General features: G+C 39.2%; 1 protein-coding gene across 14 annotated transcripts in view; it reads left to right on the top strand.

The window, feature by feature from the left end:
• RABGAP1 (RAB GTPase activating protein 1) overlaps positions 1 to 25,093 on the top strand; it is a 166,767-nt gene that overhangs the window by 121,859 nt on the left and 19,815 nt on the right. For 13 of the 14 annotated variants that reach the window (XR_011999857.1, XR_011999856.1, XM_072748652.1 and 10 more), the window contains 6 exons: positions 3,898 to 4,011; positions 7,706 to 7,780; positions 11,044 to 11,169; positions 11,795 to 11,938; positions 13,956 to 13,997; positions 14,232 to 14,360. Coding sequence is in view for 12 of the 14 variants with exons in the window: in XM_072748652.1 (XP_072604753.1) it covers positions 3,898 to 4,011; positions 7,706 to 7,780; positions 11,044 to 11,169; positions 11,795 to 11,938; positions 13,956 to 13,997; positions 14,232 to 14,360 (630 nt within the window). In the remaining 2 variants the exon portion in view is untranslated. Of the gene's footprint in view, positions 1 to 3,895; positions 4,012 to 7,705; positions 7,781 to 11,043; positions 11,170 to 11,794; positions 11,939 to 13,955; positions 13,998 to 14,231; positions 14,361 to 25,093 lie in introns of all 14 variants that reach the window. The other variant, XM_072748656.1, reaches the window with a different exon arrangement.

The following is a 25,093-nucleotide window of genomic DNA, read 5'->3' as shown; positions in this document are numbered from 1 at the left end:
TGACTATCATAAATAAATTAAAAAATAAATAAATAAATAAACATTAGCGTCAGAGATCTTGGTTCAGGTAGGGCTGTTGACCACATGAGAGTTGCCATTGCTTAGTCCTGAAGAAGTGTTTGGACTTTTTAAGATATATTTATCAAGCATTGACTGATAAATGCCCTGCATTATGCTAGGCTCTGTGGAAGTTATAAAACCAAATTACAAGTTCTATCCTTATGTGAATAGTTTTATAGGGAAGTTAAGATAAAAATAAAAGTATATATTTTAGATATATTATGTATGTGTGTGTTCTACATATCACTAATGAACGTGTACATCTGTGTATTCAGAGGATAGCCCCAGCTCTCAGCAGTGCTGGAGATTGCTTCCTTTCACTATTATCAAGTCTTTTCTATATACATGTCAGAAACTGGTAGAAGCTCTTTATATATACATTTAATGTAACCTTTACTACGACTTTATAAGGTAGGTGATATTAATTACAGAAAATGCAAAACTTAGATAAAGTTGTTCAGCGGGGCAGCCCAGGTGGCTCAGCGGTTTAGTGCTGCCTTCAGCCTGGGAGTCCCATGTCGGACTCCCGGCATGGAGCCTGTTTCTCACTCTGCCTGTGTCTGCGTCTCTCTCTCTCTCTCTCTCTCTCTCTCTCTCTTTCTCTCTCTCTCTCTCTCTCTCTCTCTCTCTCTCTCTGTGTCTCATGAATAAATACATAAAATCTTTAAAAAAAAAAATAAAGTTGTTCAGCTTAAGAGACTGAGCCAAATTTCAAATCCAGATATATGTGCCTCTGAGCTGTGCCCTGGGTTTTAAGACCTTGAGGTAAATATGGATTTACTCATTTTCATCCCTTAGCTGTATATACCTAAAGTAGGACTGGGAACTCTTATTAATTTAAAGGGCTTAAGTCATCTTGGGTCTTTCTTTCATTTGTATTTATCCATTTTAAAATAATCTGTATACAGTTGTAATTTATATACAAGAAAATACACACTTTTTTTTTAAGATTTTATGTATTTATTCATGAGAGACACAGAGAAAGAGGCAGAGACATAGGCAGAGGGACTCGATCCCAGGACCCCAGGATCATGACCCGAGCCAAAGGCAACCACTGAGCCACTCGGGTGCCCCAAATACACAAATTTTAAGTGAAAGATTCAAAACAGTTTAACTACCATCATAGATATGATGGGTAATATTTCCATATTCAAACTTCAAAAAGTTCTCTCATCTTTCTTAAGAATCAGCGTTCTCCTTTTAACTCCAGGCTCTTCTAAACACTAATCTACTTTCTATAACTTATAATTTTGCCTTTTTTAGAATCTCATATACATGAAATTAATGGAAATTAATCTTTGTGTCTGGCTTCTTCAGTCACTTAGAAAATGCTTTTGAGATCCATTCATATTGTATATATCAATGTTTTTTTTCTTTTTTATTTCTGAGTAGTAATATTCCATTATATGGATTATACCACAATTTATTTATCCATTTACCCATTAGAGCACATTTGTATTGTTTCCAGTCTGAGCTAGTATGAATAAAGCTTCTGTGACTATTCAAGTTCAAGTCTTTGCATATATTCATATTTTCATTTCTCTTGGATAAATGCCTAGGACTGGAGTCACTGAATTATATGGTAAGTGTATGTTTAACTTTATAAGAAACTTCCAAACCATTTCTAAAATGTTTGTACCATTTTGTATTCTCACCAGCAATTTCTGGTAGTTCCAGTTGTTTCACACCCTTGGCCAATACTTACTACTTTGGTTCTTTTTTGTTTTAACAGTAGGTGGTTAGTAGAATCTCATTGTGGTTTTAGTTTATATTTTTCTAATGTGTGGTGATGTTGAATTTTTTTTCATGTGCTTATTTACCATCTGTATGTCTTATGTTGTAAAGTATCTCTTCAATCTTTCTTTTTTTTTTTTTTTTAAGATTTTATTTATTCATGAAAGACACAGAGAGAGAGGCAGAGACAGAGGTAGAGAGAGAAGCCTCAAGAGGCTTCCTCAAGAGGAGCCTGATATGGAACTTGATCCTGGGACCCTGGGATCATGCCCTGAGCCGAAGGCAGATGCTCAACTCCTGAGCCACCCAGGCGTCCCTCTCTTCAATCTTTTACTACCATTCCCCCCTTTTAAAATCAGTTGTTTACCTCCTTATCTGTTGTCAGAGTTACATATTCTGAATACAACACCATTATCAGATAGATCTTATAGGTATTTTGCCCTGGTCGGGGTTTACATTTTCATATTTTTAACAGTGGTATTTTGAATACGATAATTTTAAAGTTTTGATGAAGTCCAGTTTACCCTCTTTTTCTTTTGTGATTCCTGACTCATAGGAACCCCTGTAGATAGCTCTGCAGATCTCTTTCTGTTCAGGGTTTCTTCTCCAGTACTCTGACCCACTAACTCTGGCTACCTTGCCCTTTCCCACTTCTGTTCTTTCCTCCCCACCTCAGTTCTGTTTCAGTTGCCTCTCCATGTGCGGTATATGGCCTGGAAGCTGCCACCAGACAATAACTACTGTAGTCTTAGGTCTTACCTTGGATCTTGTCCTGTTAGCAGGGAGCACCATTGTTTTGAGTTACCTTAACTTTAAATTAGTAACATATTAAAAACTAGTAGTATGCCAGTAAAGCTCTTTGGGAAGCAGTTTGCAGTGTCTCTGAAAGTTCAAATAGTTTACTTGTTTAAAAAGAGCACAGGCTTTAAAGTTAGTTCACAGGGAGTTTAGGGGCTCATAGTCTACAAACTTGTAACTAGTTGTAAAGAAACTATAGAGATGTGATGCACAGTAGTATAATGAGTATATTATGTAATATAATAAATATGGCTACAATAGCAGTTCTGTTACAGTATATAAATGTATCAGTAACACTATATGCCTTAAATTTATACATTATGTGTCAAGTTTATTCAATAAAAATTTAGAAATTTAAAGTTAGTTCACATCCCACAATTGTAAAATACTTATGGCCCTGGGAACATGATTACCCAAAAGACTGGAGAAATTCCTGAACAACGGAAGAATATCACTTTGATTTTTTTCATCTTGAAACAGGAGTATTGGGCTCTTAGATGGTGTGCTGAATATGATGTAGTCTCACCAAAGACCATCAAGTCCATTGTTTTATGAAGACAATGCATTGTTAAAATAGAAGGTCATGTTTCTGTGCTCCAGTTCTTTAGCATGTGATCAAATGAAATTTAACAAGGGGAATTTATTACAAATACCTGGTTGCTTGCTTTGTTGTATAAAGGATTGCTGTGGTGTTATTGATATTTGTTTAGTTTTCTCCATTAGCAAAAGGCAGGGATATTTTCCTGTAGCCTATTTGAATCCCTTGACATTTGGTGGTCTAGTTTCATATTGAGTAGATTGCTGAGTGCATTTTTATGTCATTTGTGCTTAGGATAAACTCCAATTAAGGGACTTCTCTTTTCCTTTTGAGAACCTGGCACATGGGCATCATGCCAAAGGATCATTTAAAGCAGCAATTTTTATACCTGATTTTTGCTAATGGGAGCACTTTACCTCTTTTGAGATTAGTTTGAATATTTTCCTATGGGAAATCCATTTTGATTACCACATTTTCCCTCTTGCAATAGAAAGGTCACCAGCTGCACTTCTTGCAACAGAGATGGAATATACATGAGGTATATACAGTAAGAAGGTTCCTTTTCTCCCATGTTTTTTTCCCTTAATATTTGATTTTGCTTTTGCTCGAACAGTTGGCCCCTGAAGATGAAATAACTCTTGGCATGCACATGTGTATGTATGTCCCTGCAGCATTTTAAAGCCTGTGAATGAGAAGACCTTGCTGTATAAACTTACACAGATACGTACATGATTAATTACTAAATCCCTTTCCTAATGTTTCCACAGGAGTCTCCCCAGGACAGTGCTATCACTCGGGATATTAACCGGACATTCCCAGCTCATGACTATTTTAAGGACACAGGAGGAGATGGACAAGATTCCTTATATAAAATATGCAAGGTATTTCACATCAAAAAAAAATTTGTTTTGAATGGTTATTCTGGTGCTTTTGAAATTACACAAAAGGTAACTACAAAGTGTAATTTGTATTTGATAATTAAGAAAGCAAAAAAGGAGGCACCTGGGTGGTTTAGGCCGTTGAACGTCTGAGCATTGGGCTCCCTGCTCAGCATGGAGTCTGCATCTCTCTTTCCTTTTGACTTTACCCCCTGCCCATGCTGTCTCTCTCCCTCTCTTTTAATAAATAAAAAAAATCTTTAAAAAGCTAAAAGTGAAAAAGGAGAGAGTAGACTCTCTGAAATTGTGATTGTACCTTTAATTTTATGCTCATAATAAACAGGAAATCAACTAGACATAAAATGGTAAGGTTTCTTTTACTTTTTTAATCAGGACTTTCAGATGACAGTCCCCTGGCTCTACATTTACTATTTTTTTTTAGGGAGGAGGGGCAGAGAGAGAGAAAGACTCTTCAGGAGGCTTCACGCCCAGCACAGAGGCCAACTGAACTGTGAAGTTCTCAAGGGCAGAAGTCACTTCTATATGTTAATATATGTGGTGCTTGGCATATAGTAGGTGCTCATTAAATGTTGATGAATTAATGAAATGCCTTTTAGTCCCCATATTTCATTACAACTGCCATGAATTTTTTTTTTTAAGATTTATTTATTTATTTATTTATGAATGACAGACATAGAGAGAGAGAAAGAGGCAGAGACACAGGCAGAGGGAGAAGCAGGCTCCATGCCGGGAGCCCGACGTGGGACCTGATCCCGGGACCCCAGGATCGCACCCTGGGCCAAAGGCAGGCGCTAAACCGCTGAGCCACCCAGGGATCCCCCATGAATTTTATACCTAAACGTGTCCAAGTGTGTCGTGTACTTTCACATCTGTATGTATTCCTTCAAGTTTTTCCATGAGCCTGAAAAATAAGCTACCCTCCATTTTCTACCTATAGAAATTCAATACATTTCATCCTGGTACATAATTAAGTCCTGTGCTGAGAAATTTACATGAATGAGCTGAGAATAATACATCATGTCTATGATATAAATACTATGATTATTCTCATCTTACAAATAAGTATAAGTAATGAGCCTAAGATCCAGACCTAGACATTAGCATTTGTGGAATTTCAGCCCAGCTCTAACTCTGAAGCTTCTATTCTTTCTTGAACAATCAACTGTTAATTGATAACTTCACAAACATTGTCAGACTGCTTTCCACAGAGCTCTATTGGCATGTATTACTACTAGTTTTTAACACAGTCTTAACAAAATTATTAACACCACTTAGTGTTTACTGATTTGACAGATGCCTTATTGTATTAAATAGATAATTTCTAAAGCCCTCTGCATATCTTGTCTTTGAAAAAGTATATGTGTTTTCTGTGGATAGCCCTCTTATTAGATATGCTTCAATGAAATAGGGGATTTAAATGAGATTATGTTAAATTCTACCCTCATTTATGAAAACAGGATTATTTTACATATTTATATATTTATATTTTTAAAAGCTGTAGTTTCACCAAAAGCTAATGACAGACCTCTTGCATATATTAACTTAATTGTGATCTAATAAGCATTAGCATCACATTTTGCTAAATGATCTTTATTCTGAACACACTTATTCTGAATTGTTTTCTCCTGGGATGAAGAAGCATGGCACAAAAAAGTGGAAAATAAAGGGAATTTCATCAGAAATAAACTTGTCAGACGGCGAATAGCATCTTGAATATGTAGAATTTCCCTTTCCACCACAGTTTACATGAGAACTGGAAATAGTACTCATAAAAACAAGACTCTGGAAAACAACTAAAGTACCAAAAAAAGTAAACCACAAGGAATGTTAGATGTCAATATTCTGTTAAAGATGATGTTGAGAAGAGATGGGTAATAATCATCTGCCTCCAAGAAAAATACAAAATAAGAATCCAAAGGAACCCTACAAATGGTTTCAGAGTAATCCCTCTTATCAGAAAAGTTATTACTGGCATTGTAGAAAGATTGTGTTTTGGTGTCTTTGCCAAGAGATTTTTTCCCAGAAAAATGAATAATGTTAACAGTGTTTAGTGAGAGCCTGCTGTAGGACTGTCTAGGTTGAAGGTTTGAGGTCGTGGCTAGGTCGGATAGGGCATCATCCTGGCCCCTAAGAAGCTCACAGTGCAGTAGAGAAGATGGACATTTAAAATATCAGAAAGGGAGACAGAACATAAAGACTCCTAACTCTGGGAAATGAACTAGGGGTGGTGGAAGGGGAGGAGGGCGGGGGGTGGGGGTGAATGGGTGACGGGCACTGAGGGGGGCACTTGACGGGATGAGCACTGGGTGTTATTCTCTATGTTGGTAAATTGAACACCAATAAAAAATAAATGTATTAAAAATATATATATATGATATATATATTATATATATATATAATATATATATCATCTACCAAAAGGCCTTCCCAGACCACCTCATCTAAAGCAAGTGTCATTCTGTTTATTCATCTAATAGCACACATTATCAACAATTATTTACTTCATTGTATCTTTCCTTTCTTAAAATTGCAAACTTTATGAGAGTATTTTGCCAAATTAATTCTCTGATGTACCCACAACACCTGGCACAATGTCTATTATATGGCAGGTAGAGTAACAAATATTTGCTAAATATTTGCTAAATAAATTAATTGTCAAAGTTGGAAAAAAAATAAAATGCAACATGGTGCGTGCTGTAAATACTATCCTTGTGTAGCAAGTACCATCAGTACAGAGAAGAGAGGGAATCCTGGGGGAATGAAGTGTTTAGATAGAGCTTGAAGGAAAAGGGGAAAACATGAGCCAAGACAGTTACAGCAACCTTTTTTTTTTTTTAAGATTTTATTTATTTATTCATAGAGACACACAGGGTGGGGGTGGGGGGAGAGAGAGAGAGAGAGAGAGGCAGAGGGAGAAGCAGGCCCCATGCAGGGAGCCCGATGTGGGACTCGATCCTGGGTCTCCAGGATCACACCCCAGGCTGCAGGCAGCACTAAACCACTGCGCCACCGGGGCTGCCCAGCAACTGTTTTTTAATGCCAAAGTGGTTCTTGCTTACTTTTTCTACTCTTGGGCTACAGGAAGTAGCATGGTGGCAGTTCTGTTTATTAAAGAAAAAATTGAAAAGAGGCGCCTGGGTGGCTCAGTTGGTTAAGTGTCTGCTTAGGTCATGATCCCCGTGTCTTGAGATCAGTCTCCCTCCTCAATGGGAAAGTCTACTTTTCCATTTCCAACTCCCCCTCCCCCACCCTGCTCGTGCTCTCTCTCTCTCTTTCTCTCTAATTCTCTCTCAAATAAAATCTTCTTAAAAATTTATTTTAAAGGGCAGCCCGCCCGGGTGGCTCAGCGGTTTAGTGCTACCTTCTGGAGGGCCTGATCCTGGAGACCTGGGATCAAGTCCCACATCAGCCTCCCTGCATGGAGCCTGCTTCTCCCTCTGCCTGTGTCTCTGCCTCTCTCTGTGTCTCCCATGAATAAATAAATAAAATCTTTTAAAAAAAATTCTTTCAAAAAAGGAAAAATTGCAGAGAAATATTTGTATCATTCATTGACCATCAAAATACCATAGTGGAGTGTGAATATCTTCCAGGTTCCTATGTTCAAGGTCCTATAGGGCAACTATGGCCCATGAGTAAACTATATTCATTTATACCTCCTGTGTTTTTCTTTTTCCAGGCATATTCTGTGTATGATGAAGAGATTGGCTATTGCCAGGGCCAGTCATTTCTTGCTGCTGTTCTGCTTCTCCATGTGAGTATTAGGTCTCTGTTACAACTTTCACATGACCTGCCTCAGTTTATACTAGCCTTAGTCTTGAGCATGATTTTATATTGGATTTGACCAGACTCTAGTGCATGAGTTTCAACTCCTCTATCTGGAAACCTTTTCCTTAATTTAATATCATCATGGAAGAGAAACATAGAATAAATGACAATGTTAAACACTAGTACAAGAGTAGACCTCATTATTATTGCTAAAATGATTGAATAGTCTTGGTTGAACCCTTAGGAACATTTTATAAAGTAGCCACCATCATTAGTATTTTCTTGGGGATCTGTGTATTAGAGGTGGGAAGGAAGCAGAGAAGTTGGCTTTGTTTACAAGTGCCATTCTATTCATTTATTTATTCAGCAAAGACCCTTACCATCCAGCTTATTGATACTCTTTCAAATCCACAGCAGAACTGAGAAATCGTTAAAGTGGAATACTCATAAACTCTTCCTCTGTTTTACCAATTAATACTGTACCATACTGTTTGCTCTGTCTGCATTTCTCACTTTTCCTCTTATTTTTACACACATTTTATTTTTTACTGAAAAAACAGTTTTTGAAATTAGTTTTGGAAAATCAGTAGCAAACATCAGAACACTTCATTCCTAAATACTTGAGCATGTATCTCCTAAGGATATAACCATAATACAGCAATCATATCCAAGAAATTCCACACCAATTCAGTAATGCCTTATACAGAATCCACATTTGATTTTCCCCAATTGTTTACTCAGTAAAGTCCTTTGTAGCTTTTTTTTTTCCCTAACCAATCTCAGTGAAGATTCAAGCAATGTATTTGGTGTCATTTCTCTTTATTTTTTTTTCTATCTAAACTCCCTCAGCCTTTGCCTTTGTTGTGCTTTACACCATTGAGAGTTTTGAAAAATTCAAGCAAATTGTCTTATAAAATATTCCACATTCTTGATTTGTCTGATCATTTCCTCAGGATTAAAATTAAAATGTTTGGCAAAAACACCACACAGGTGATGTTAGCAGAGAGTTTGTGGGTACCTCCATCTTTAGCACAGTAGGTTCTTTGTGGATATAGAGCTAGCAGAGCTGACTAGCTGTAGGCAGAAAGTCACACAAGTATGTCATTATTATCTCAGTGGCAACATGAAGACATAGTAAAAAGTTTGATGCAAGATTATAGCAAAGGAACTTTATTTATATCACAGGCTTCTCTGGGGAGGTAGCCTTTAAGGTGAATACTGAAGAATGAGAAGGGATATCCATTATCTTTTGTACATCTGTATCATTTAACTTTTTTAAGCTAACATTATTATGAAAATCAGAAAACTGTTTTAAAAGCCAGAGTGGGGAGTACAGCACTCCCAGCAAAGGGAATAGTACAACTTATAGAAGCCTATGGAATGGGGAAAATTTGGCCTATGGAAGAAGCTGGAAGCAGGGCTGTGTGACTGGAGCATTGTCTGTGGATGGGGGGTGGGTGGGGGTGGGAAGGGAGCTGGAGAGGCTGCTCAAGGAGTTTAGATTTTGTTTCTCTAAGTACCAGGAACCTTTTGAAGAGTAGTAAGCCATTTTGTTATCAGTTTTAATACAAGTAAAACCAAAACCACTTTGGATCTTCTTACTGTGAGAACCTAGCTTATTGATATTAGTATGCCTGTAAAAATATTATATGATATTAATTAAAAGGTCATGGTTTTTTCCTCAGCTTTATTGAGGTATAATTGACAAAAATTGTGTGTGCGCATATATATGGTGTATGATTTGATGAACTGATCTGCTGTATGTTGTGAAATGATTACCACAGTCAAGCTAATATCCATCAAGAGGTCAAGTTTTAAAATTCTGTTGTTTTAGTAAGACTTTTTATCTCAAAGGCTCTCAGGCTTGTGTGGTTTGTCTTTGTTCCCAGCTTCAGTCCAAGAACATTTGTCCCCATTTAGGTATCACAACTCCTTTTAAAATAGGTTTCCCAAACAAATCTAGTGTCTTGGGTTTGAACTCTGTTGCTCCTTGTGTTAAGATAAATGCTTGTTTCAAACGAAAAGCATATATGCTACCTGATACCAGAAATGTCAGGGGTGCCTGGGTGGCTCAGTTGGTTAAGCTCAGACTATGATCCAGGGTCCTGGGATCAAGCCTACATCAGGCTCCCTGCTCAGTGGGGACTCTGCTTCTCCTTCCCCCCTGCTCATGCATCTCTCTCTCTTTCTCTCTCTCTCTCAATCTCAATCTCTACCTCAAATAAAGTCTTAAAAAAAAAAAAAAGAAAAAGGAAAAAAGAAATGCCACTCTGGGGCAGACCCAAATGTCCCTAGCATGTGGAAGGAATAATGAAACTGTCTTCCGTAATAGAGACCTCTGAGATCTGGTCCTTTGCTCCAGTGCCCTTACCTGCCCAAAATAATTAGCTGTGCTTATCTCATTTATTACTTAATCTGATTTATTCTTTATTCTCAGTGATTTCTGTGCTCAGCCCACCTCCATCCCCTTGTTCCACAGAAGCCCGCCCACCTTCTTGACATTTTGAAGGCTTGCTACAGTCACACCAAGCCTTAAATAACATTTCCAGTACTTTTTTTCTATTTTGAAAATTAGACATTTTGCCAAGGTCTCAGGGATATATTTTTCCACAAAGCTATGGAAGATGTAGGTATTATTATAAATGGGTAACATCTGTAAATAGGAGTAAAGTGGGATATTTTAAGTATCACCATAAATATTACATAGTACTTTGAACTATAAACCTTAGAATATTTAAGGTTCTGCTGTAACTGGCTGTGTTTGTAACAACAATGAGGAAGAAAAACATTTTTACTAGAAAAAGTAGCAGCTTTATTATTTAATAAAGATGTCAGGATTTGAGAAAGATGAAACTTATACTCATAATATCAGTCTGTTGCTACTCAGCTCAGATCTGGTCCTGCACAGCCTATTCTTGGTTCCCTCAGGCGTACTCAGGCTTTCTTGTTCTTGTATCCCCACTGATTTTTCTACCTAATTTGTATGGTAAATATGAATTCTGCCTAACTCATAATTATTGTATACTGGCTGTATGGGAAACTTCTTGAGGATAGGAACAGTATCTGACACAGAATAGATATTATTAATGTCTCTCGGTTCAGTCAATGAATGTTATAAAACACAACTACCTCAATTACTACATGTTGCTAAATTTCCTATTTAGATAGGAGTAGAAGGATGAATTTAACATACTGAGAAAACTTCTGTATATATTTTGTAATGCCCGCCTCATTCTCTATTTGTTACAGATGCCCGAAGAACAGGCATTCAGTGTTCTGGTCAAGATCATGTTTGACTATGGTCTCAGGGAACTTTTCAAGCAAAACTTTGAAGATTTACATTGCAAATTTTACCAGTTGGAGCGCCTCATGCAGGTAAAAAGAGAAACCAGCCTTGCACTTGCCACTAAGAGTGCAACTCTAGGGAGAACCAGGTTGATGAACCTGGTGCCAAGGAGCAGTGGTGATTGCCTTAGCCATCCAGGGTTAAGGACTGGTTTGATGTTTTTCATTTCTCACTCTGTGGTGATGATTCCAAGATTAATAAGGTGTGAACCCAGTGGGTGTGAGCTAGTTTTTCAATCTCATAAACGCCCAAAAGATCAGATGACTTTGTAGGGGCCTTTAACCCAGCAAACTAAGTCAAGAAATGTCTGCCAAGGCTCTAAAGCTGACTGGTTTGGAATACCATAATAAAAGTGAAACAAACAAAAATAGTGAAACAAACTTTCCCAAACATTTCATAACTTGGAAAGAAAAATTATCATTCCAAACATTTGTCACCATCCGGGGGATTCCTCTTTAGAGGTAGTTTGTGGACTGGAAAAGGGAGCCAAATGTCAGTTTAATACTTGATAATAAGTATTCTTAGTACATTAAAGGTTTTTAGGAAAACACAAATATGTGACTTTTTTGGCCTATTCCTGGCAGATTTATGAGCCTCCCAAGTGGGAGTTGAACAGCATGTATGTGCCCTAAACTAATTAGCTTGCTATTTCAGGAATACATCCCTGACCTGTACAACCACTTCCTGGATATAAGCCTTGAAGCACACATGTATGCCTCCCAGTGGTTTCTTACACTTTTCACTGCAAAATTTCCTCTCTACATGGTGTTCCATATCATTGACCTGCTTTTATGTGAGGTATGTATCAGAGGCCACAGCACTTTGGCTTTTATTTGCAGTATCCTCCTGTGTCAGCTCCATTAAAATAGAATTTCTTCTTAGTTAATTTGATTTTTGTGCTCAAAAATCCAGATTTAAGTAACTCTTCTTGGGCTAAAGCTAAGGCTAATGATCACATTTTGTTGAAGGTGCTCTCTGCTAACAAACAAAAAAACCACTATTACACGTTTATATTAGTATTAATCTAGATTTGGCTGCATTTATTGGAGAAACCCAAAATAACATTGACTAAGTAACGTAGAGGTTAATTTCTCTCTCGTATGAAAGAAGCCAGAAGGTTGGCAGTAACCTGCCTTCCCCTAGAGGGTCGGGAACAGGGGAGAGTGTGTCTCCTCTTTAAAGGAGACTTCCTGGAGGTTCCACCCAAATTTTCATTTATCTTTTATTTATTATCTTTTATTCATTTATCTTTTATTGGCCAGAACTTAGGCACCTGGCCACATCTAGCCACAAAGGAGAGATTTTTTTATTTTATTTTTTTAAAGATTTTATTTATTTATTTGTGAGAAACAGAGAGAGAGAGAGAGAGAGAGAGAGGGAGGGAGGGAGGGAAGAGACAGGCAGAGGGAGAAGCAGGCTCCATGCAGGGAGCCCCCTATGTGGGACTCAGTCCTAGGACTCCAGGATCATGCCCTGAGTCCAAGGCAGGTGCTAAACCACTGAGCTACCCAGGTGTCCCAAGGAGAGTTTTTGTTTAAAGCTGAGTAAGAATTGGGAAAAATCGGAGGGTATGTTACTATAACAAAAAAAGGTATTAGAGTACATAACAGTGTTTGCCACAGCACAGTTTTGGGGTATATGTGTTTAAGAAAAAAATAATTTCAAAAATAATAAATGTTTATTGTAGAAACTGGAAAACACAAGCAAAAAGATTTTAAAATACTTCTAATCTCACTCTAGAGAGTAACTCAGCATTTTAATATATATTCTTTCAGCCTTTTTTTGTGTTTATGTACATACATTATTTCTGTACAGAATAGCTTTCTTCATATGGAGTATTATGTAATAATGTATATTGAGGTTTTGTAAATATATATTTTAAAATAGAATTCTGCTATTATGCTGTTTGATAACCTCTTTTCATTTCATATGCTTGAACACTTATAGACACACATCTGTACTGTCCTTTTTGTTTAGTTATGCTATTTCCAAGGCACACCAAAATCCATTAAAGCATTTGTACCTTCTACCCAGCTTGAACCATTGTAAGAAACACTGTTACCAAATACATGTTACCAAATACACTATTACTCTTCCCTGATGTCAGGTATCTCATTCTTGCAATATACCATAGTTTATGTAACCAATTCCTAGTCTCCAACCTAAGTTTTATAGTTTCTCAGTATTATAAACATTTGTTTTAAGTAGTTACCATGGGCCTAGCGGCATGCTAAGTGATTTAAATGAACTTGTCAACTAATGAGCTCAGAAAACTCTTGGGAGAGTATTAGTTCTAGAAACCAAGGTCCAAGAACTTAATTTAGTAGGTCTTTGTGCCTTCCCTTATCTTTCCTTTGCCCGTAGCACCTCCGGAATGGTTAGCTGAAGAAAGTGGATTGGAGGGAGCCCTGAGCAAGTTCTTTCTGGGATAGAGGGCTCTTAGACTGCTGTATGTGGAGTGGAGGTAGCACATGATGAGGGGAAAGGCCATCTGCAATTATTCTCTGAAAGATCACAGTGTTATGGTTCTGAATCTTGAGTTGGGAAGCATAGAATACTTTGGAAAAGTGTTCTTTCTTGTTAAATGTGAGAATAGCTAAAAAAGTTCAGAAGAATGGGAGATTGGGTCTATTTTAAGTTGTTTTTCAGTAGCAGGCCTGTATTAATTATTATTTTCTAAGATGTTTTCAAGATATTCCATTTCTTTACTTAGTTATTTTTTATACTTTCTCTAAAATTGTGGGGGCATTTTGGGGACAGCTGACTAGTCCATATCTGAACACTGAAAATATTCTTTTTGTGTTTTCTCTTTTAGGGAATAAGTGTTATATTTAATGTCGCCCTTGGATTATTAAAGGTACACATTTATTTGTAAATCGAGTGATAGCCCCTGTCCAGCACTCAGAGTATCTTAGTCTTGATCTCATACTAAGCAGCCACCACTTGGTAGCCCTGGCCCTGGTAATGGCTCAGGCAGTGGCTAAGCAGTACCTCCTGCGTATTGTAAAGGTGCTGGTGTTATAAAATGCTTCTTGTGGATCTTCATGGTAAAGAACTCTTTCTATACATGGTTGTGTTTTCTTTTTTCAAGACTTCTAAGGATGACTTGCTGTTGACAGACTTTGAAGGTGCCTTGAAATTCTTCAGGGTTCAGCTTCCTAAGAGATACCGCTCAGAAGAAAATGCGAAAAAATTAATGGAATTAGCTTGCAGCATGAAGGTAAAATGATATTTGCATTAATTTAGAATCTTTTGTTTAGTTCATGTCTCACCATTCCTGATCAAACTATGAACATTTATAATACATTTTAATAATGATGATGATGATTTTTGTATCATATAATTTATTTTCCCACTATTTTCTTACATATTATATATCCTGTGCATTAGATCTCATTGCCTCCCCCAGCCTTTGGACTCTGGGGAAGGGATTCTGTTCATTTCAAAGACCCAGCAAAACACAAAGAAGCTTCTAGAGTCATATAGCAAAGTAGTGGCAGGACTCTGGTTTCATGATCTGTGTTGTCTTTTAACTTTCAATATTTGTGGTCATGGTCAGAAATTCCCTAACATGAAACTAATAACTAATGAAGGAAACTCATTTTTATCACTTTCAGTGGCATTTATGGTGTGTTTAATTATATAAGGTCAAAAAATGTAACATCTCCTTGTATTCATGTTGTAAGATGAGCAGGAAAAACTTCATTATCTACCAGCCAGAGCACAGACTTGAAAGATCTGAATTCAAAATTACCTATTTAAGGTACAGTTTCCTCACATGTAAAATAATAGTGGACTTCTGGTTCTGGTTAGATGTCAGACTTAGCTAACTCAGGCTGCCCTCTTAGCTAACTCAGGCTGCCCTCTTGAAACACTTGGAGGTAGGAAATGCCTGGATGAACTTGAAATAAAAAAGAGAGGGGATCCTTGGGTGGCTCAGCAGTTTAGTGCCTGCCTTTGGCCCAGGGCATGATGCTGGAGTTCCTGGATCAAGTCCCACATCGGGCTCCCTGCATGGAGCCTGCTTCTCCCTCTGCCTGTGTCTCTGTCTCTCTCTCTCTCTCTCTTTCTGTATCTCTCATGAATAAATAAATAAAATCTTAAAAAATAAATAAATAAATAAATAAAAAAGAGAAATCCCAGGTACCTGAATCACAGTAGTTCAGCTAGTGTGCGGGAAGTGGTAAAGCAGCATCCCAGGGGAATATGGAACCCTTGGTGTAGGTACTCATGAACACATAGAATCTAATTTTGGGCCTTTGGGAGGCAGTGAAACCCAGAATCACTACATAAAGTTAGGACCTTGGAATACTGCCCTCTTTGTGGAAGGCGGGAAGTACTAAAGCCACCTACCTATTAAACCTGAGAAACAATAAAATTTCCTAATACAAATTGAATCAAGGATTTGAAAAAGAAGTAGAGCCTCTAGTTAGTGAAATAATTATTAAAGTTATTGTTCAACTTAAAACTTTACATACCTCACAAGCACTATAAATAACATTTAATGATATTTTCCCATGTGCCAGGTACTGTGGTTAAGTACTTTCATGTGTGAGGATTAACTACACTGTGTACAGTGTTTACCATGATGCCTGGTAATTAGTAAGGGTTCAAGAAATGATGGCTCTTATTCTGGTCATTCCCTCTCTGGTTTTTCAAGCAGATATCAAATGAACACTTGTCAGAAACATTTCACAGATAGTGGGTTTGTGCAGAGAGCAAAGAACAGGTGAGCTCGGAGGCTCTCTTGAGTCACTCCACCTCAGTCTAGTTCATAGAACAGGAAGCCTCTTAGTTGCTGATGATTTCTTCCCTTCCAAAACCTCCTTTCTCAGTGTCCCATCTTAAGTTCCTGGAACCTGGTTGCTCAGGCCAAAACCTTTGCTTACTATTGATGCCTTTTCTCTTTCACACCATCCCAGCCCTGTTTTCACAGTATACCCTGAATCTGATTGCTTTTGCCCCCTCTCACTAACACAGTAATGTAACCATCACTGTCACTTGTCTTCTGGAATGTTTCAGTAGACTCCTTACTTCCTGTTTCCATAGTGGTTTTGTTTTTTTTTTCTTTGCTTTGCTTTTCTTTGATTTATTCATTTGGGAGAGAGAGCAGGGGAGAGACAGAGGGAAAAGGAGATAAGCAGACTCCAAGGACATTGAGTTTGATCCCTGATGTCATGACCTAAGCTGAAACCAGGAGTCGGATGCTCAACGGACTGAGCCACCCAAACACCCCAGTGGGTTTTTTTGATCCCATCTCTCTCACTTAAAACTGATGGTTTCTTAGAATAAAACTCAAAGAGTTTTTGCCATGACCTGCAAGGTGCTATACTATGTGACCTTAGACCATGTCTCTGATTTCACCTCCTCCTACTTTTTCCAACTTCCATTTCAGACAACTTGGCCTTCTTACTGTTTTCAAACTTGCTGAGCATGTTCACTCTGCAGGCCTCTGCACTGGTCTCTCCACTCATCATGTTCTTCTCATGTCATGTGGCATCACCATCAACTCATTGAATGTTAAGCTCAGATATCATGCCATCAGAGAGACCTTTTCTGATTATTTTGTCTAACAGCTCCCTCAGTGCTTTACACCTTGATCTCTTTACCCTGTTTTATTTTCCTCATATCACTTATTGTTATTTAACATTATTTTAAATGCTTATTTGATTATTGTATGCCTGCCCTCTCCCCAACTAATCCTGCAGCAGAGGGGACTCAATCTCATTTACTGCCAGATCCCCAGCATAAGAACAGGATTCAACGTATAAAAAATAGTTGAATGAGTGAATAAATGAATATGCTGCTAAGTTTCTGCCAAGTGTTATCTCACGAAGAAGAGTTAGAGAGTTAACATGTCTTTGGGCAAGGCTTAAAATCTCTTCCAGCCAATGGTTTTACCTTTTGGGTTTTCAGTAGCTTCAAACACTTTAATAATATATGGATCCTTTATTTCCATAGTTCAGATTGGAGGTGTCCAGTGTCTTTTTTTTTTTTTTTTGCCTGTGCTTTCAAGGAGTTAAGGTAGACAAGACTACGTAGCACACATATTTTGTGCTTAGATACATAATTCATACTGGCCCTGGAGAACTCTGCATGGCTGGGGTACACTTTGGATGATTCCCCCTACTTGCACATGGTTTTGCATGAGAAAGATAGTAATTTTTCTTAAAATTGATTCACAGTGTGGAAAGCCTATGTATTGACCAGGACATGAGAATGAAATTGTTCTGCTAAAAGGTGAAATATAGTGTAGTTAGTAATGGTTACTTGCACTCTGGTTGGTGTATTAATTCCAAAAACTATTAAGAGAAATATAGGCAATAGTTGAGCCAATTATTGGTAGAGAACCTCAGTCACAGTGATAATTTACCAGCTCAAAAATAAGGAAAATCATCATTAGGCTCAATCATGAGCCCAGTATTATGTGGACCGTACGAGGTGGGAGTGCATTACTCCATCAGCAAGAAAGTACAGTCATCTCTGGGTTTGGAGCTCCCTCTAGACATGGAAAAGGGGATTCCTTCTTTGTGAATCGTTTGGAAACTAGCTTTTTAACTTCCTGGTGTAGAATTTAGAAAGGAAACATTGGATTTGTAACTCTTTGAAATCCCATTCCATTATTTTTTAATTTCTTAAAAATTGTGGCATGGTTTTCTCAGTTATACTTCCTGACTAGGGTGGGAATTAGGAATACTTTGCCTCAAATGCCAGTTGAGGAAATAGTTACTTACTTTTATGGTTGTGTTTTAACAGTTTTGATGTTGTAATTTCCAGTATTTGTATAGTTTTTATGGATATCTCATTTCTTCCCCACAGTACTCTGTGAGGTATGCAGGACAAGTCAAGTGTGGCAGCGGAGGCTTATTGAATTCAAGTGGCTTCCCCAACTGGATCTAGCTGGGTAGTGGCTGGAGCTCTAGTGGAATTCAGGCCTTTGACTCCATATTCCCAAGGCTTTTCATGCCATTGCATGGCCTCTTCTCATTGCAGAATTGCAGCAGGAATTAAGTTTGGTGTGGCAATATTTGAAACGGCCACCAGATGGGTGTGTTGCTCAGAAAGGTCTGTTTTCCTCTTTGCCTGAGTGTCTTCCTTTTCTCTATAAGTCTTTTCGGTGTCAGTCTTTACTTGCCTCTGTCTTCATTTCTCTATTCTCAGCCCTTTTATTTATCCCCTTCTCGCTCTTGTTCCTTACTTTATTATGGAACTGAAATATTTTATTTATTTTTGAAAGAGTCTTAGATCCTCTGCTTTTCTTTCTTTCTTTTTTTTTAAGATTTCATTTATTGGGTAGCCTGGGTGGCTCAGCGGTTTAGCACTGCCTTCCCCGTGATCCTGGAGTCTCAGGATGGAGTCCCGTGTTGGGCTTCCTGCATGGAGCCTGCTTATCCCTCTGCCTGTGTCTCTGCCTCTCTTTCTCTCTCTGTATGTGTCTCTCATGAATACATAAATAAAATCTTTAAAAATATATATATATTTCATTTATTTTTTCATGAGAGACACAGAGAGAGGCAGAGACATAGGCAGAGGGAGAAGCAGGCTCCGTACAGAGACCCCGGTGCGGGACTTGATCCCTGGACCCCAGGATCACACCCCAAGCCAAAGGCAAATGCTTAACCGCTGAGCCACCCAGGCATCTCAGATCCTCTGCTCTTAAACTCAAACTTAACAACATATATCAGAACTCATTGAGTTGCTCCCCCTTTATGGGTCACTGTCTTGAAATAGAAAGATTGTTTCCACTTCTGATAGAAGATCTAAAAGGAATTTCACTTTTTTGAAGATTGTATCTCTACACCCAACGTGAGCCTCAAACCCACAACCCCACAATCAAAAGTCCCATGCTCCACCAACTGAGCCAGCTAGGCGCCCCAGGAATTTTACTTTAGATAGATTGTTCCAGGGGATCATGAATGGTCCTAGGAGCTCCACAACCCTTTCATACTCCTAACTGGGCCATGCATCGTGTTTAGAGGGAAAAAAGGGGAAAAAATTCATAGGTCTTAAATTTTTTGATTCAAGAAATAAGAGAGCAGCTGGTTTTTTATGTCTACACAGAGATGTTTGAGAATAAGTCACATACGTGGGACACCTGGGTGGCTCAGTGGTTGAGCATATCTGTCTTCAGCTCAGGGCACCATCCTGGAGTTCCCAGATCAAGTTCTGCATCCAGTTCCCCTCAGGGAGCCTGCTTCTCCCTCTGCCTGTGTCACTGCCTCTCTCTTTCTGTGTCTCCCATGAATAAATAAAATCTTAAAAAAAAAGAAAGTCTTATATGTAAGGTTAGTTCAGAAGAAGTAGGAGCCATAATAGAGATGGCCAGTGGGTTTCTTAGATTAAACCTGAATGAAAATTTGACCTTTCACTCTGGAATCCTACCTAAAGTGAAATGGATCTTCTGAACTACTGATTGCTTCACTGGAATTTATTTCAAACTTAAAATGAATGTGCAAGACTTCAGACTACCTGTAGAAAAAGATATTACAGAAACCAAATGGCAGTGTCTCCAAATTAATGTAATACTAACCATTTACTATTTGGAGAGACAGAAAACTCTGGCATTTGGGAATACTTCGCCCTTGGGGAATATTCTTATTCAACAGCTAATAGCAATATTAGTTGAAGCTTCATTCTCTGCTCAGATCATTTGTTACATTAGTGTGTGTTAGGATTTTAAGCTCTGTGATTGCAGTGGCTTCATCAGTGTTGTTTCATAAGGTGTTCACAGTATCTTGCATAATGTCTGCAACATAGTGACTTAATCCTTACGGTGATAAGGTGAGGTCATTTTACAGATGCTGAAGTTTAGAGAATTGAAGAAGACTCCCAAAAGGTATAAAGTTAGTAAGTGATGGAGCCAGGGTTGGATCCCAGGAATTTCAGACTCTGAAGTCAATGCTTACCATTAGTGTGCCATTCTGTAAATGAAGGATTGAATGGATGGGACAGGGACCACTTGTATTTTTGGTGATGTTCATCTTGTAATGGTGGGTAAGCTCAGTCTCTGCCAGTTTAGCTTACTTGTCGCTAAGTTTAGTTCTTAAGACTAGACCAGGCTATAGTTTTACTTCTGTGCTTGTTTTCTACCTTTTAGATTGAATTTCATGAGGAAACTTCTAAGTGAGAGTTCTTTTACTCTCTTTTACAAAATTTAGAGTTTCAAATTTTGCTGATTGTCACAAGGGTAGCAGTGCCCTCTACCTTCTTATTTTATTTTAATAAGCTGGTCTCTTTTGGTTCTTATCTGTGTTTGGGTTCTCTGCTACTAATTTGCTGAGTGCAAAAATACTCGGATGGTAGAACTGGAATGCCTAATTCTATTTAGTGGTCTTTGAGGGAGTTTGAGCCTGAACTATTTGAAAAAATTAAATAAAGGGGCTCAGAAACTAAATAGAATGTTGATTTGTTTCAAGTGGTTACAAGTACAGGCCTTGGAGTCCCATGGGCCTTGGCTCTCATCCTGGCTCTGCTGTATGATCCAAGATAGCTTAACATGACAGGGTTGTAGAGAGAAAAGTCAGATGATGCTTTTAAAGTAGCTGATGCAAATGTGAGGGCGATCTGGCTGCAACATCTGTCACCCCATTGATCCCCAGGGTTGATTTGGCTGATCTGGCTGGTTAGGTGGGTGTTCTCTTCCTCCCTCACCGCTCCGTGTGCGTCCCTCCTGAAGCTGCGCGCTCAGTCGAAGAGGACAATCATCCCCGATAGAGGAGGACCATTCTTTGGGCAAGGGTATACGAGTAGCTGCGCTCCTCTGCTAGAACCTCCAGACAGGTTCTCAAGGTCCATTTGTAGGAGAACGTAGGGTAGTCAAGCTTCTAAGACTCCAGACACATCCAAATGAGGTGCTGCACGTGGTAGTCTGCCTTTCTTAAATAAATAAATAAATAAATAAATAAATAAATAAATAAATAAATAAATAAAATATATGTGTGTGTGTGTGTATATATATATACATAAAGTAGCTGATGACCACCATCATCATCACCCATGCTCATTTGGCCTGCCCTATTATGACCTCCTCTGCCCAGACATCTACTTTCCTTAAGTCTGTTCATAGGAATAAACATTTGTAGGTTTTCTTATGTGCCAAGTACTGCGCTCAGTTTTTTTTTTAATTTTTATTTATTTATGATAGTCAGACACACAGAGAGAGAGGCAGAGACACAGGCAGAGGGAGAAGCAGGCTCCATGCACCGGGAGCCCGACGTGGGATTCGATCCTGGGTCTCCAGGATCGCGCCCTGGGCCAAAGGCAGGCGCCAAACCGCTGCGCCACCCAGGGATCCCCACTGTGCTCAGTTTTGAACATGCTACCGAGGTGGATGAGAAACAAGAATCACCCCAGATTTGTGTTTTTGTGCTGCTGTTGCCACTGAACAGACCAGGTTCTTGGCTTTAGACATGTCACTTTTCCTATCTTTTTTTTTTTTTTTCCTATCTCAGTCTTGATTCCCCATCAGTAAAATGAGGATCTCAGACAGTTGTTTTGGGGACTAAATAAAATAGAAGGTGTCGAGATACTTTGTTATCTTAAAAGTCCTATGTAAATCTCAGTTTTTTAAGTCAATAACTAAAGGAAAAATGGGCTTGTGTCAGATTTCTTTATTTAGCAGTGAGGACTTTGGGGTCAAGATCTCTTCAACCTTGGGGTAGCCCCGGTGGTGCAGCGGTTTAGCGCCGCCTGCAGCCCAGGGAGTGATCCTGGAGACTGGATGGAGTCCCACGTCGGGCTCCCTGCATGGAGCCTGCTTCTCCCTCTGCCTGTGTCTCTGCCTCTCTCTCTGTGTGTGTGTCTCTGTGAATAAATAGATAAAATCTTTAAAAAAAAAAAATCTCTCAACCTCTTCATACCCACCCAGTCACCTATGCAACATACTTCACCCCTGCCATGGAGAGCTGCTAATAACATTCAACCTCCCACTTTCCCTGGACTTCCTATGACTCCAGCCCAGTGGGGATTCCAATCCTTGCAGCAGTTTAAGCCAAACTTGGAAATCAGCTCCCATTTCCTAGCCACAGCCTATTTCCTGCTCTTCTGTGTTAAATGGACTTGTTTAAATGTCTCACTGCTTGCAGCATGTTTTCAGAGGGTAACTCTGTCTCTGATTCAGGACAAAAATATAGATAGTAATAATAACACATAATAGCCACCCCTTTATTAAAAAGACCTCATGTTCTGGGCACTCTTCTGAGCTCTTGATATGTTTTATATCATGCGATCCTCTTAACGGTAGTCTTCATAAGAACTGTTGAAATTTTCTCAGATGAGGAACTTAAGGCTAAGGTGAGGCAGCTCACCTTCGGTGATGGAGTGAGCCAGTGGCAGAACCAGGTCTCAAGCCTCGGTCTGTCCACTTACAAAACCCAAGCTCTCCATGGCAGACTGTCCCACTTCCCTCCTACCCAGATTAGTGGCCACTCTCACTTTCTCTACCAGATCAGGTACCAGCTCTCCTGGGGCTGATGGCACATGTTTTAAAAGAGAACATTATCCAATTTCTGTAACAGGTAAGTGATGAGTGACCCAAGAAAGAGGTATTTGGTATTAAATATATACTTCTACCAAAATATCAAACTGGCATGGTCCAAGTCTCTACCTTCTCTCTGATTCAGGGTTTCTTAACTTGGGACTGTGGGTGGCCTTGGAGAGCTCATGAGTCCTCCAAAATGGTAGGCAGAATGCTTTATTGCTGGTGTAGGGTTGGGGCAGAGTTGGCTTCTGTGCCCTTTTGTTTTTTTTTTTTTTTTAAGATTTTATTTATGTATGTATATATGTATGTATGTATATATGAATGACAGACTGAGTGCACGAGCTGGGCGGGGAGGGCGGGAAGCAGAGGCAGAGGAAGAAACAGACTCCCCACTGAAGCAGGAAGCCTGATGCAGGGCTCAATCCCAGGACCTGAGCCAAAGGCGGACATTTAACTGAGCCACCTAGGTGCCCTGGCTTCTATGCTCTTTTGTAGGGACAGTGTTGTTTATGGGAACCATGGCTTTCATGGGGACTTTCAAAGTAGGACTGCCTCTTAACATGTTAAACAATGTACTGATTACAGTGGGACATAAAATTCAGTTTACCTAAGTTACATGGTCTTATCCCAGGAAATTATATTAGAGTTTTCTCCCCAATCCTGAAGCATAATAAAAGAGAACAAATTTCAAAATTAAGCTTCTTTGAGGACAAAAATACCTGTGTTTGTGAAGCTATGGCTTTCACAGCCTTCTGATTGGAGTCCAGTATTAGTGGGTATGATTCAGAGCTCTGAGGCTGATTTCAAAGCTTCCTTGCTTCTTGAATTCAGTTAAAATGTTATTGGTATAAGTAAAATATAAAATGAACCTTAGACTTTTGAGAATGGGGATATGTCTATTCATTGAGTATTTTCATGCTTGCTATCTACAAGACATTAGGAATTTTATAGTATATAAGACTCCCTACCTTTGTGGAACTTGCATATTGTGTTCTATATACATCTTTATCACTAATACTTCTCAAGGAACACTGCATATGGCAGTGCTCAACTGTTGGATAAATAAATGTTCTGCTGCATCCTTATTAGGTTAAAAGGAAGGCCATTGGCTTTGATTTGTTCAGCATCTAATTATTGAGACCCAGTTATGTCCCAGGCATTGAGCTAGGTCCTGGAGATACGGAGTAAGCAAAACAGATGTGGCCTGTTTCCCAGTGGGAAGACAATCAAGTAAGCACATAAACAAATAATTGTAAACCTGGACAGGTGCCATGAAGGAATCGACTTGATGTTATGAGAATAGATAACAAAGACCTGGCCCAATAGGGGGAAGAAAGTGCCAGGGAAGGGTGCACAAAAGTGCCATTAGAGCTCAGATCTGAAAGTGAATAGGAGTGAACCAAGTGTGAGGTTGTCCAGGCAGGGCACCAGGCTCACACTTTATGTTCACTCTGATGCCATTTTTGTTCAGAAGAAAGGTTGATGCAAAGAAAAGGGGGTCTTTTCTCATCAATTTAGCAGGCTTTATGGGCACTCTCTTTGTGTGTGGGCAGGGGCCGACGATGAGTGAGATAGTTCTGACCCAGGGAAGGCACTATTAATGGGACAAACTGAGAGGTGCTGATGTCTCCGGGGTGTGGCCTTATAAGGAGGTTGGAATTGAGGCTTTTGCAGCTGGTACCTGTTGATTCCCCATTTGGGTATAAGACCTTTTCTGCCTTTTCATGGGGTCCATGCCTCAGAGGCAGCCTGAGCTAGTTGGCTCTGGTTTACAGCTGCTCATGCTCCAAAAGTCAGGATCAGCTGTTGAACCCATTATAAGCAATGTTGGTTTTATTTATCTTTTGTTTGTGGTGGCATTGGGGTGGGGAGAAGGTGGTGAAGAGATGGGGAGACTAGCAACAAGTGAGGATGAGAAATGGGAAAACGAGCCAGAGCTGGTGGAGTCAGAACTCTGGACCAGTGAGGAAGATAGTGGAGCTTTGTTTGTGTCCAGTCCTAATGGGTGACCCTTGAGGACTCAGAAGCACAGGTGGGGACCACCATCTAGAGAAATGAGCAAGAAGAGCTCTTCTTGCTCAGAGTAATTATAAGTATTTATAAGAATTATTTTTATTTTATTTTTTTTTATTTTAAATTTTTATTTATTTATGATAGTCACAGAGAGATAGAGGCAGAAACACAGGCAGAGGGAGAAGCAGGCTCCATGCACCAGGAGCCCGACGTGGGATTCGATCCCGGGTCTCCAGGATCGCGCCCTGGTCCAAAGGCAGGCGCCAAACCGCTGCGCCACCCAGGGATCCCTATAAGAATTATTTTTAAACAGCATTTATTTATTTCCTTGAGAGAGGGAGAGAGAATATGAGTGGGGGAGGGACAGAGGAAGAGGAAGAGGGAGAAGCAGACTCCTCACTGAGCAGGAAACCTGATGCAGGACTCGATCCCAGGTCTCCATGATCACAACCTGAACCAAA

This window comes from Vulpes vulpes, chromosome 2 (assembly GCF_048418805.1).
Source record: "Vulpes vulpes isolate BD-2025 chromosome 2, VulVul3, whole genome shotgun sequence".
Taxonomy (NCBI): domain Eukaryota; kingdom Metazoa; phylum Chordata; class Mammalia; order Carnivora; family Canidae; genus Vulpes; species Vulpes vulpes.
This window is presented reverse-complemented; position numbering and strand designations above follow the sequence as displayed.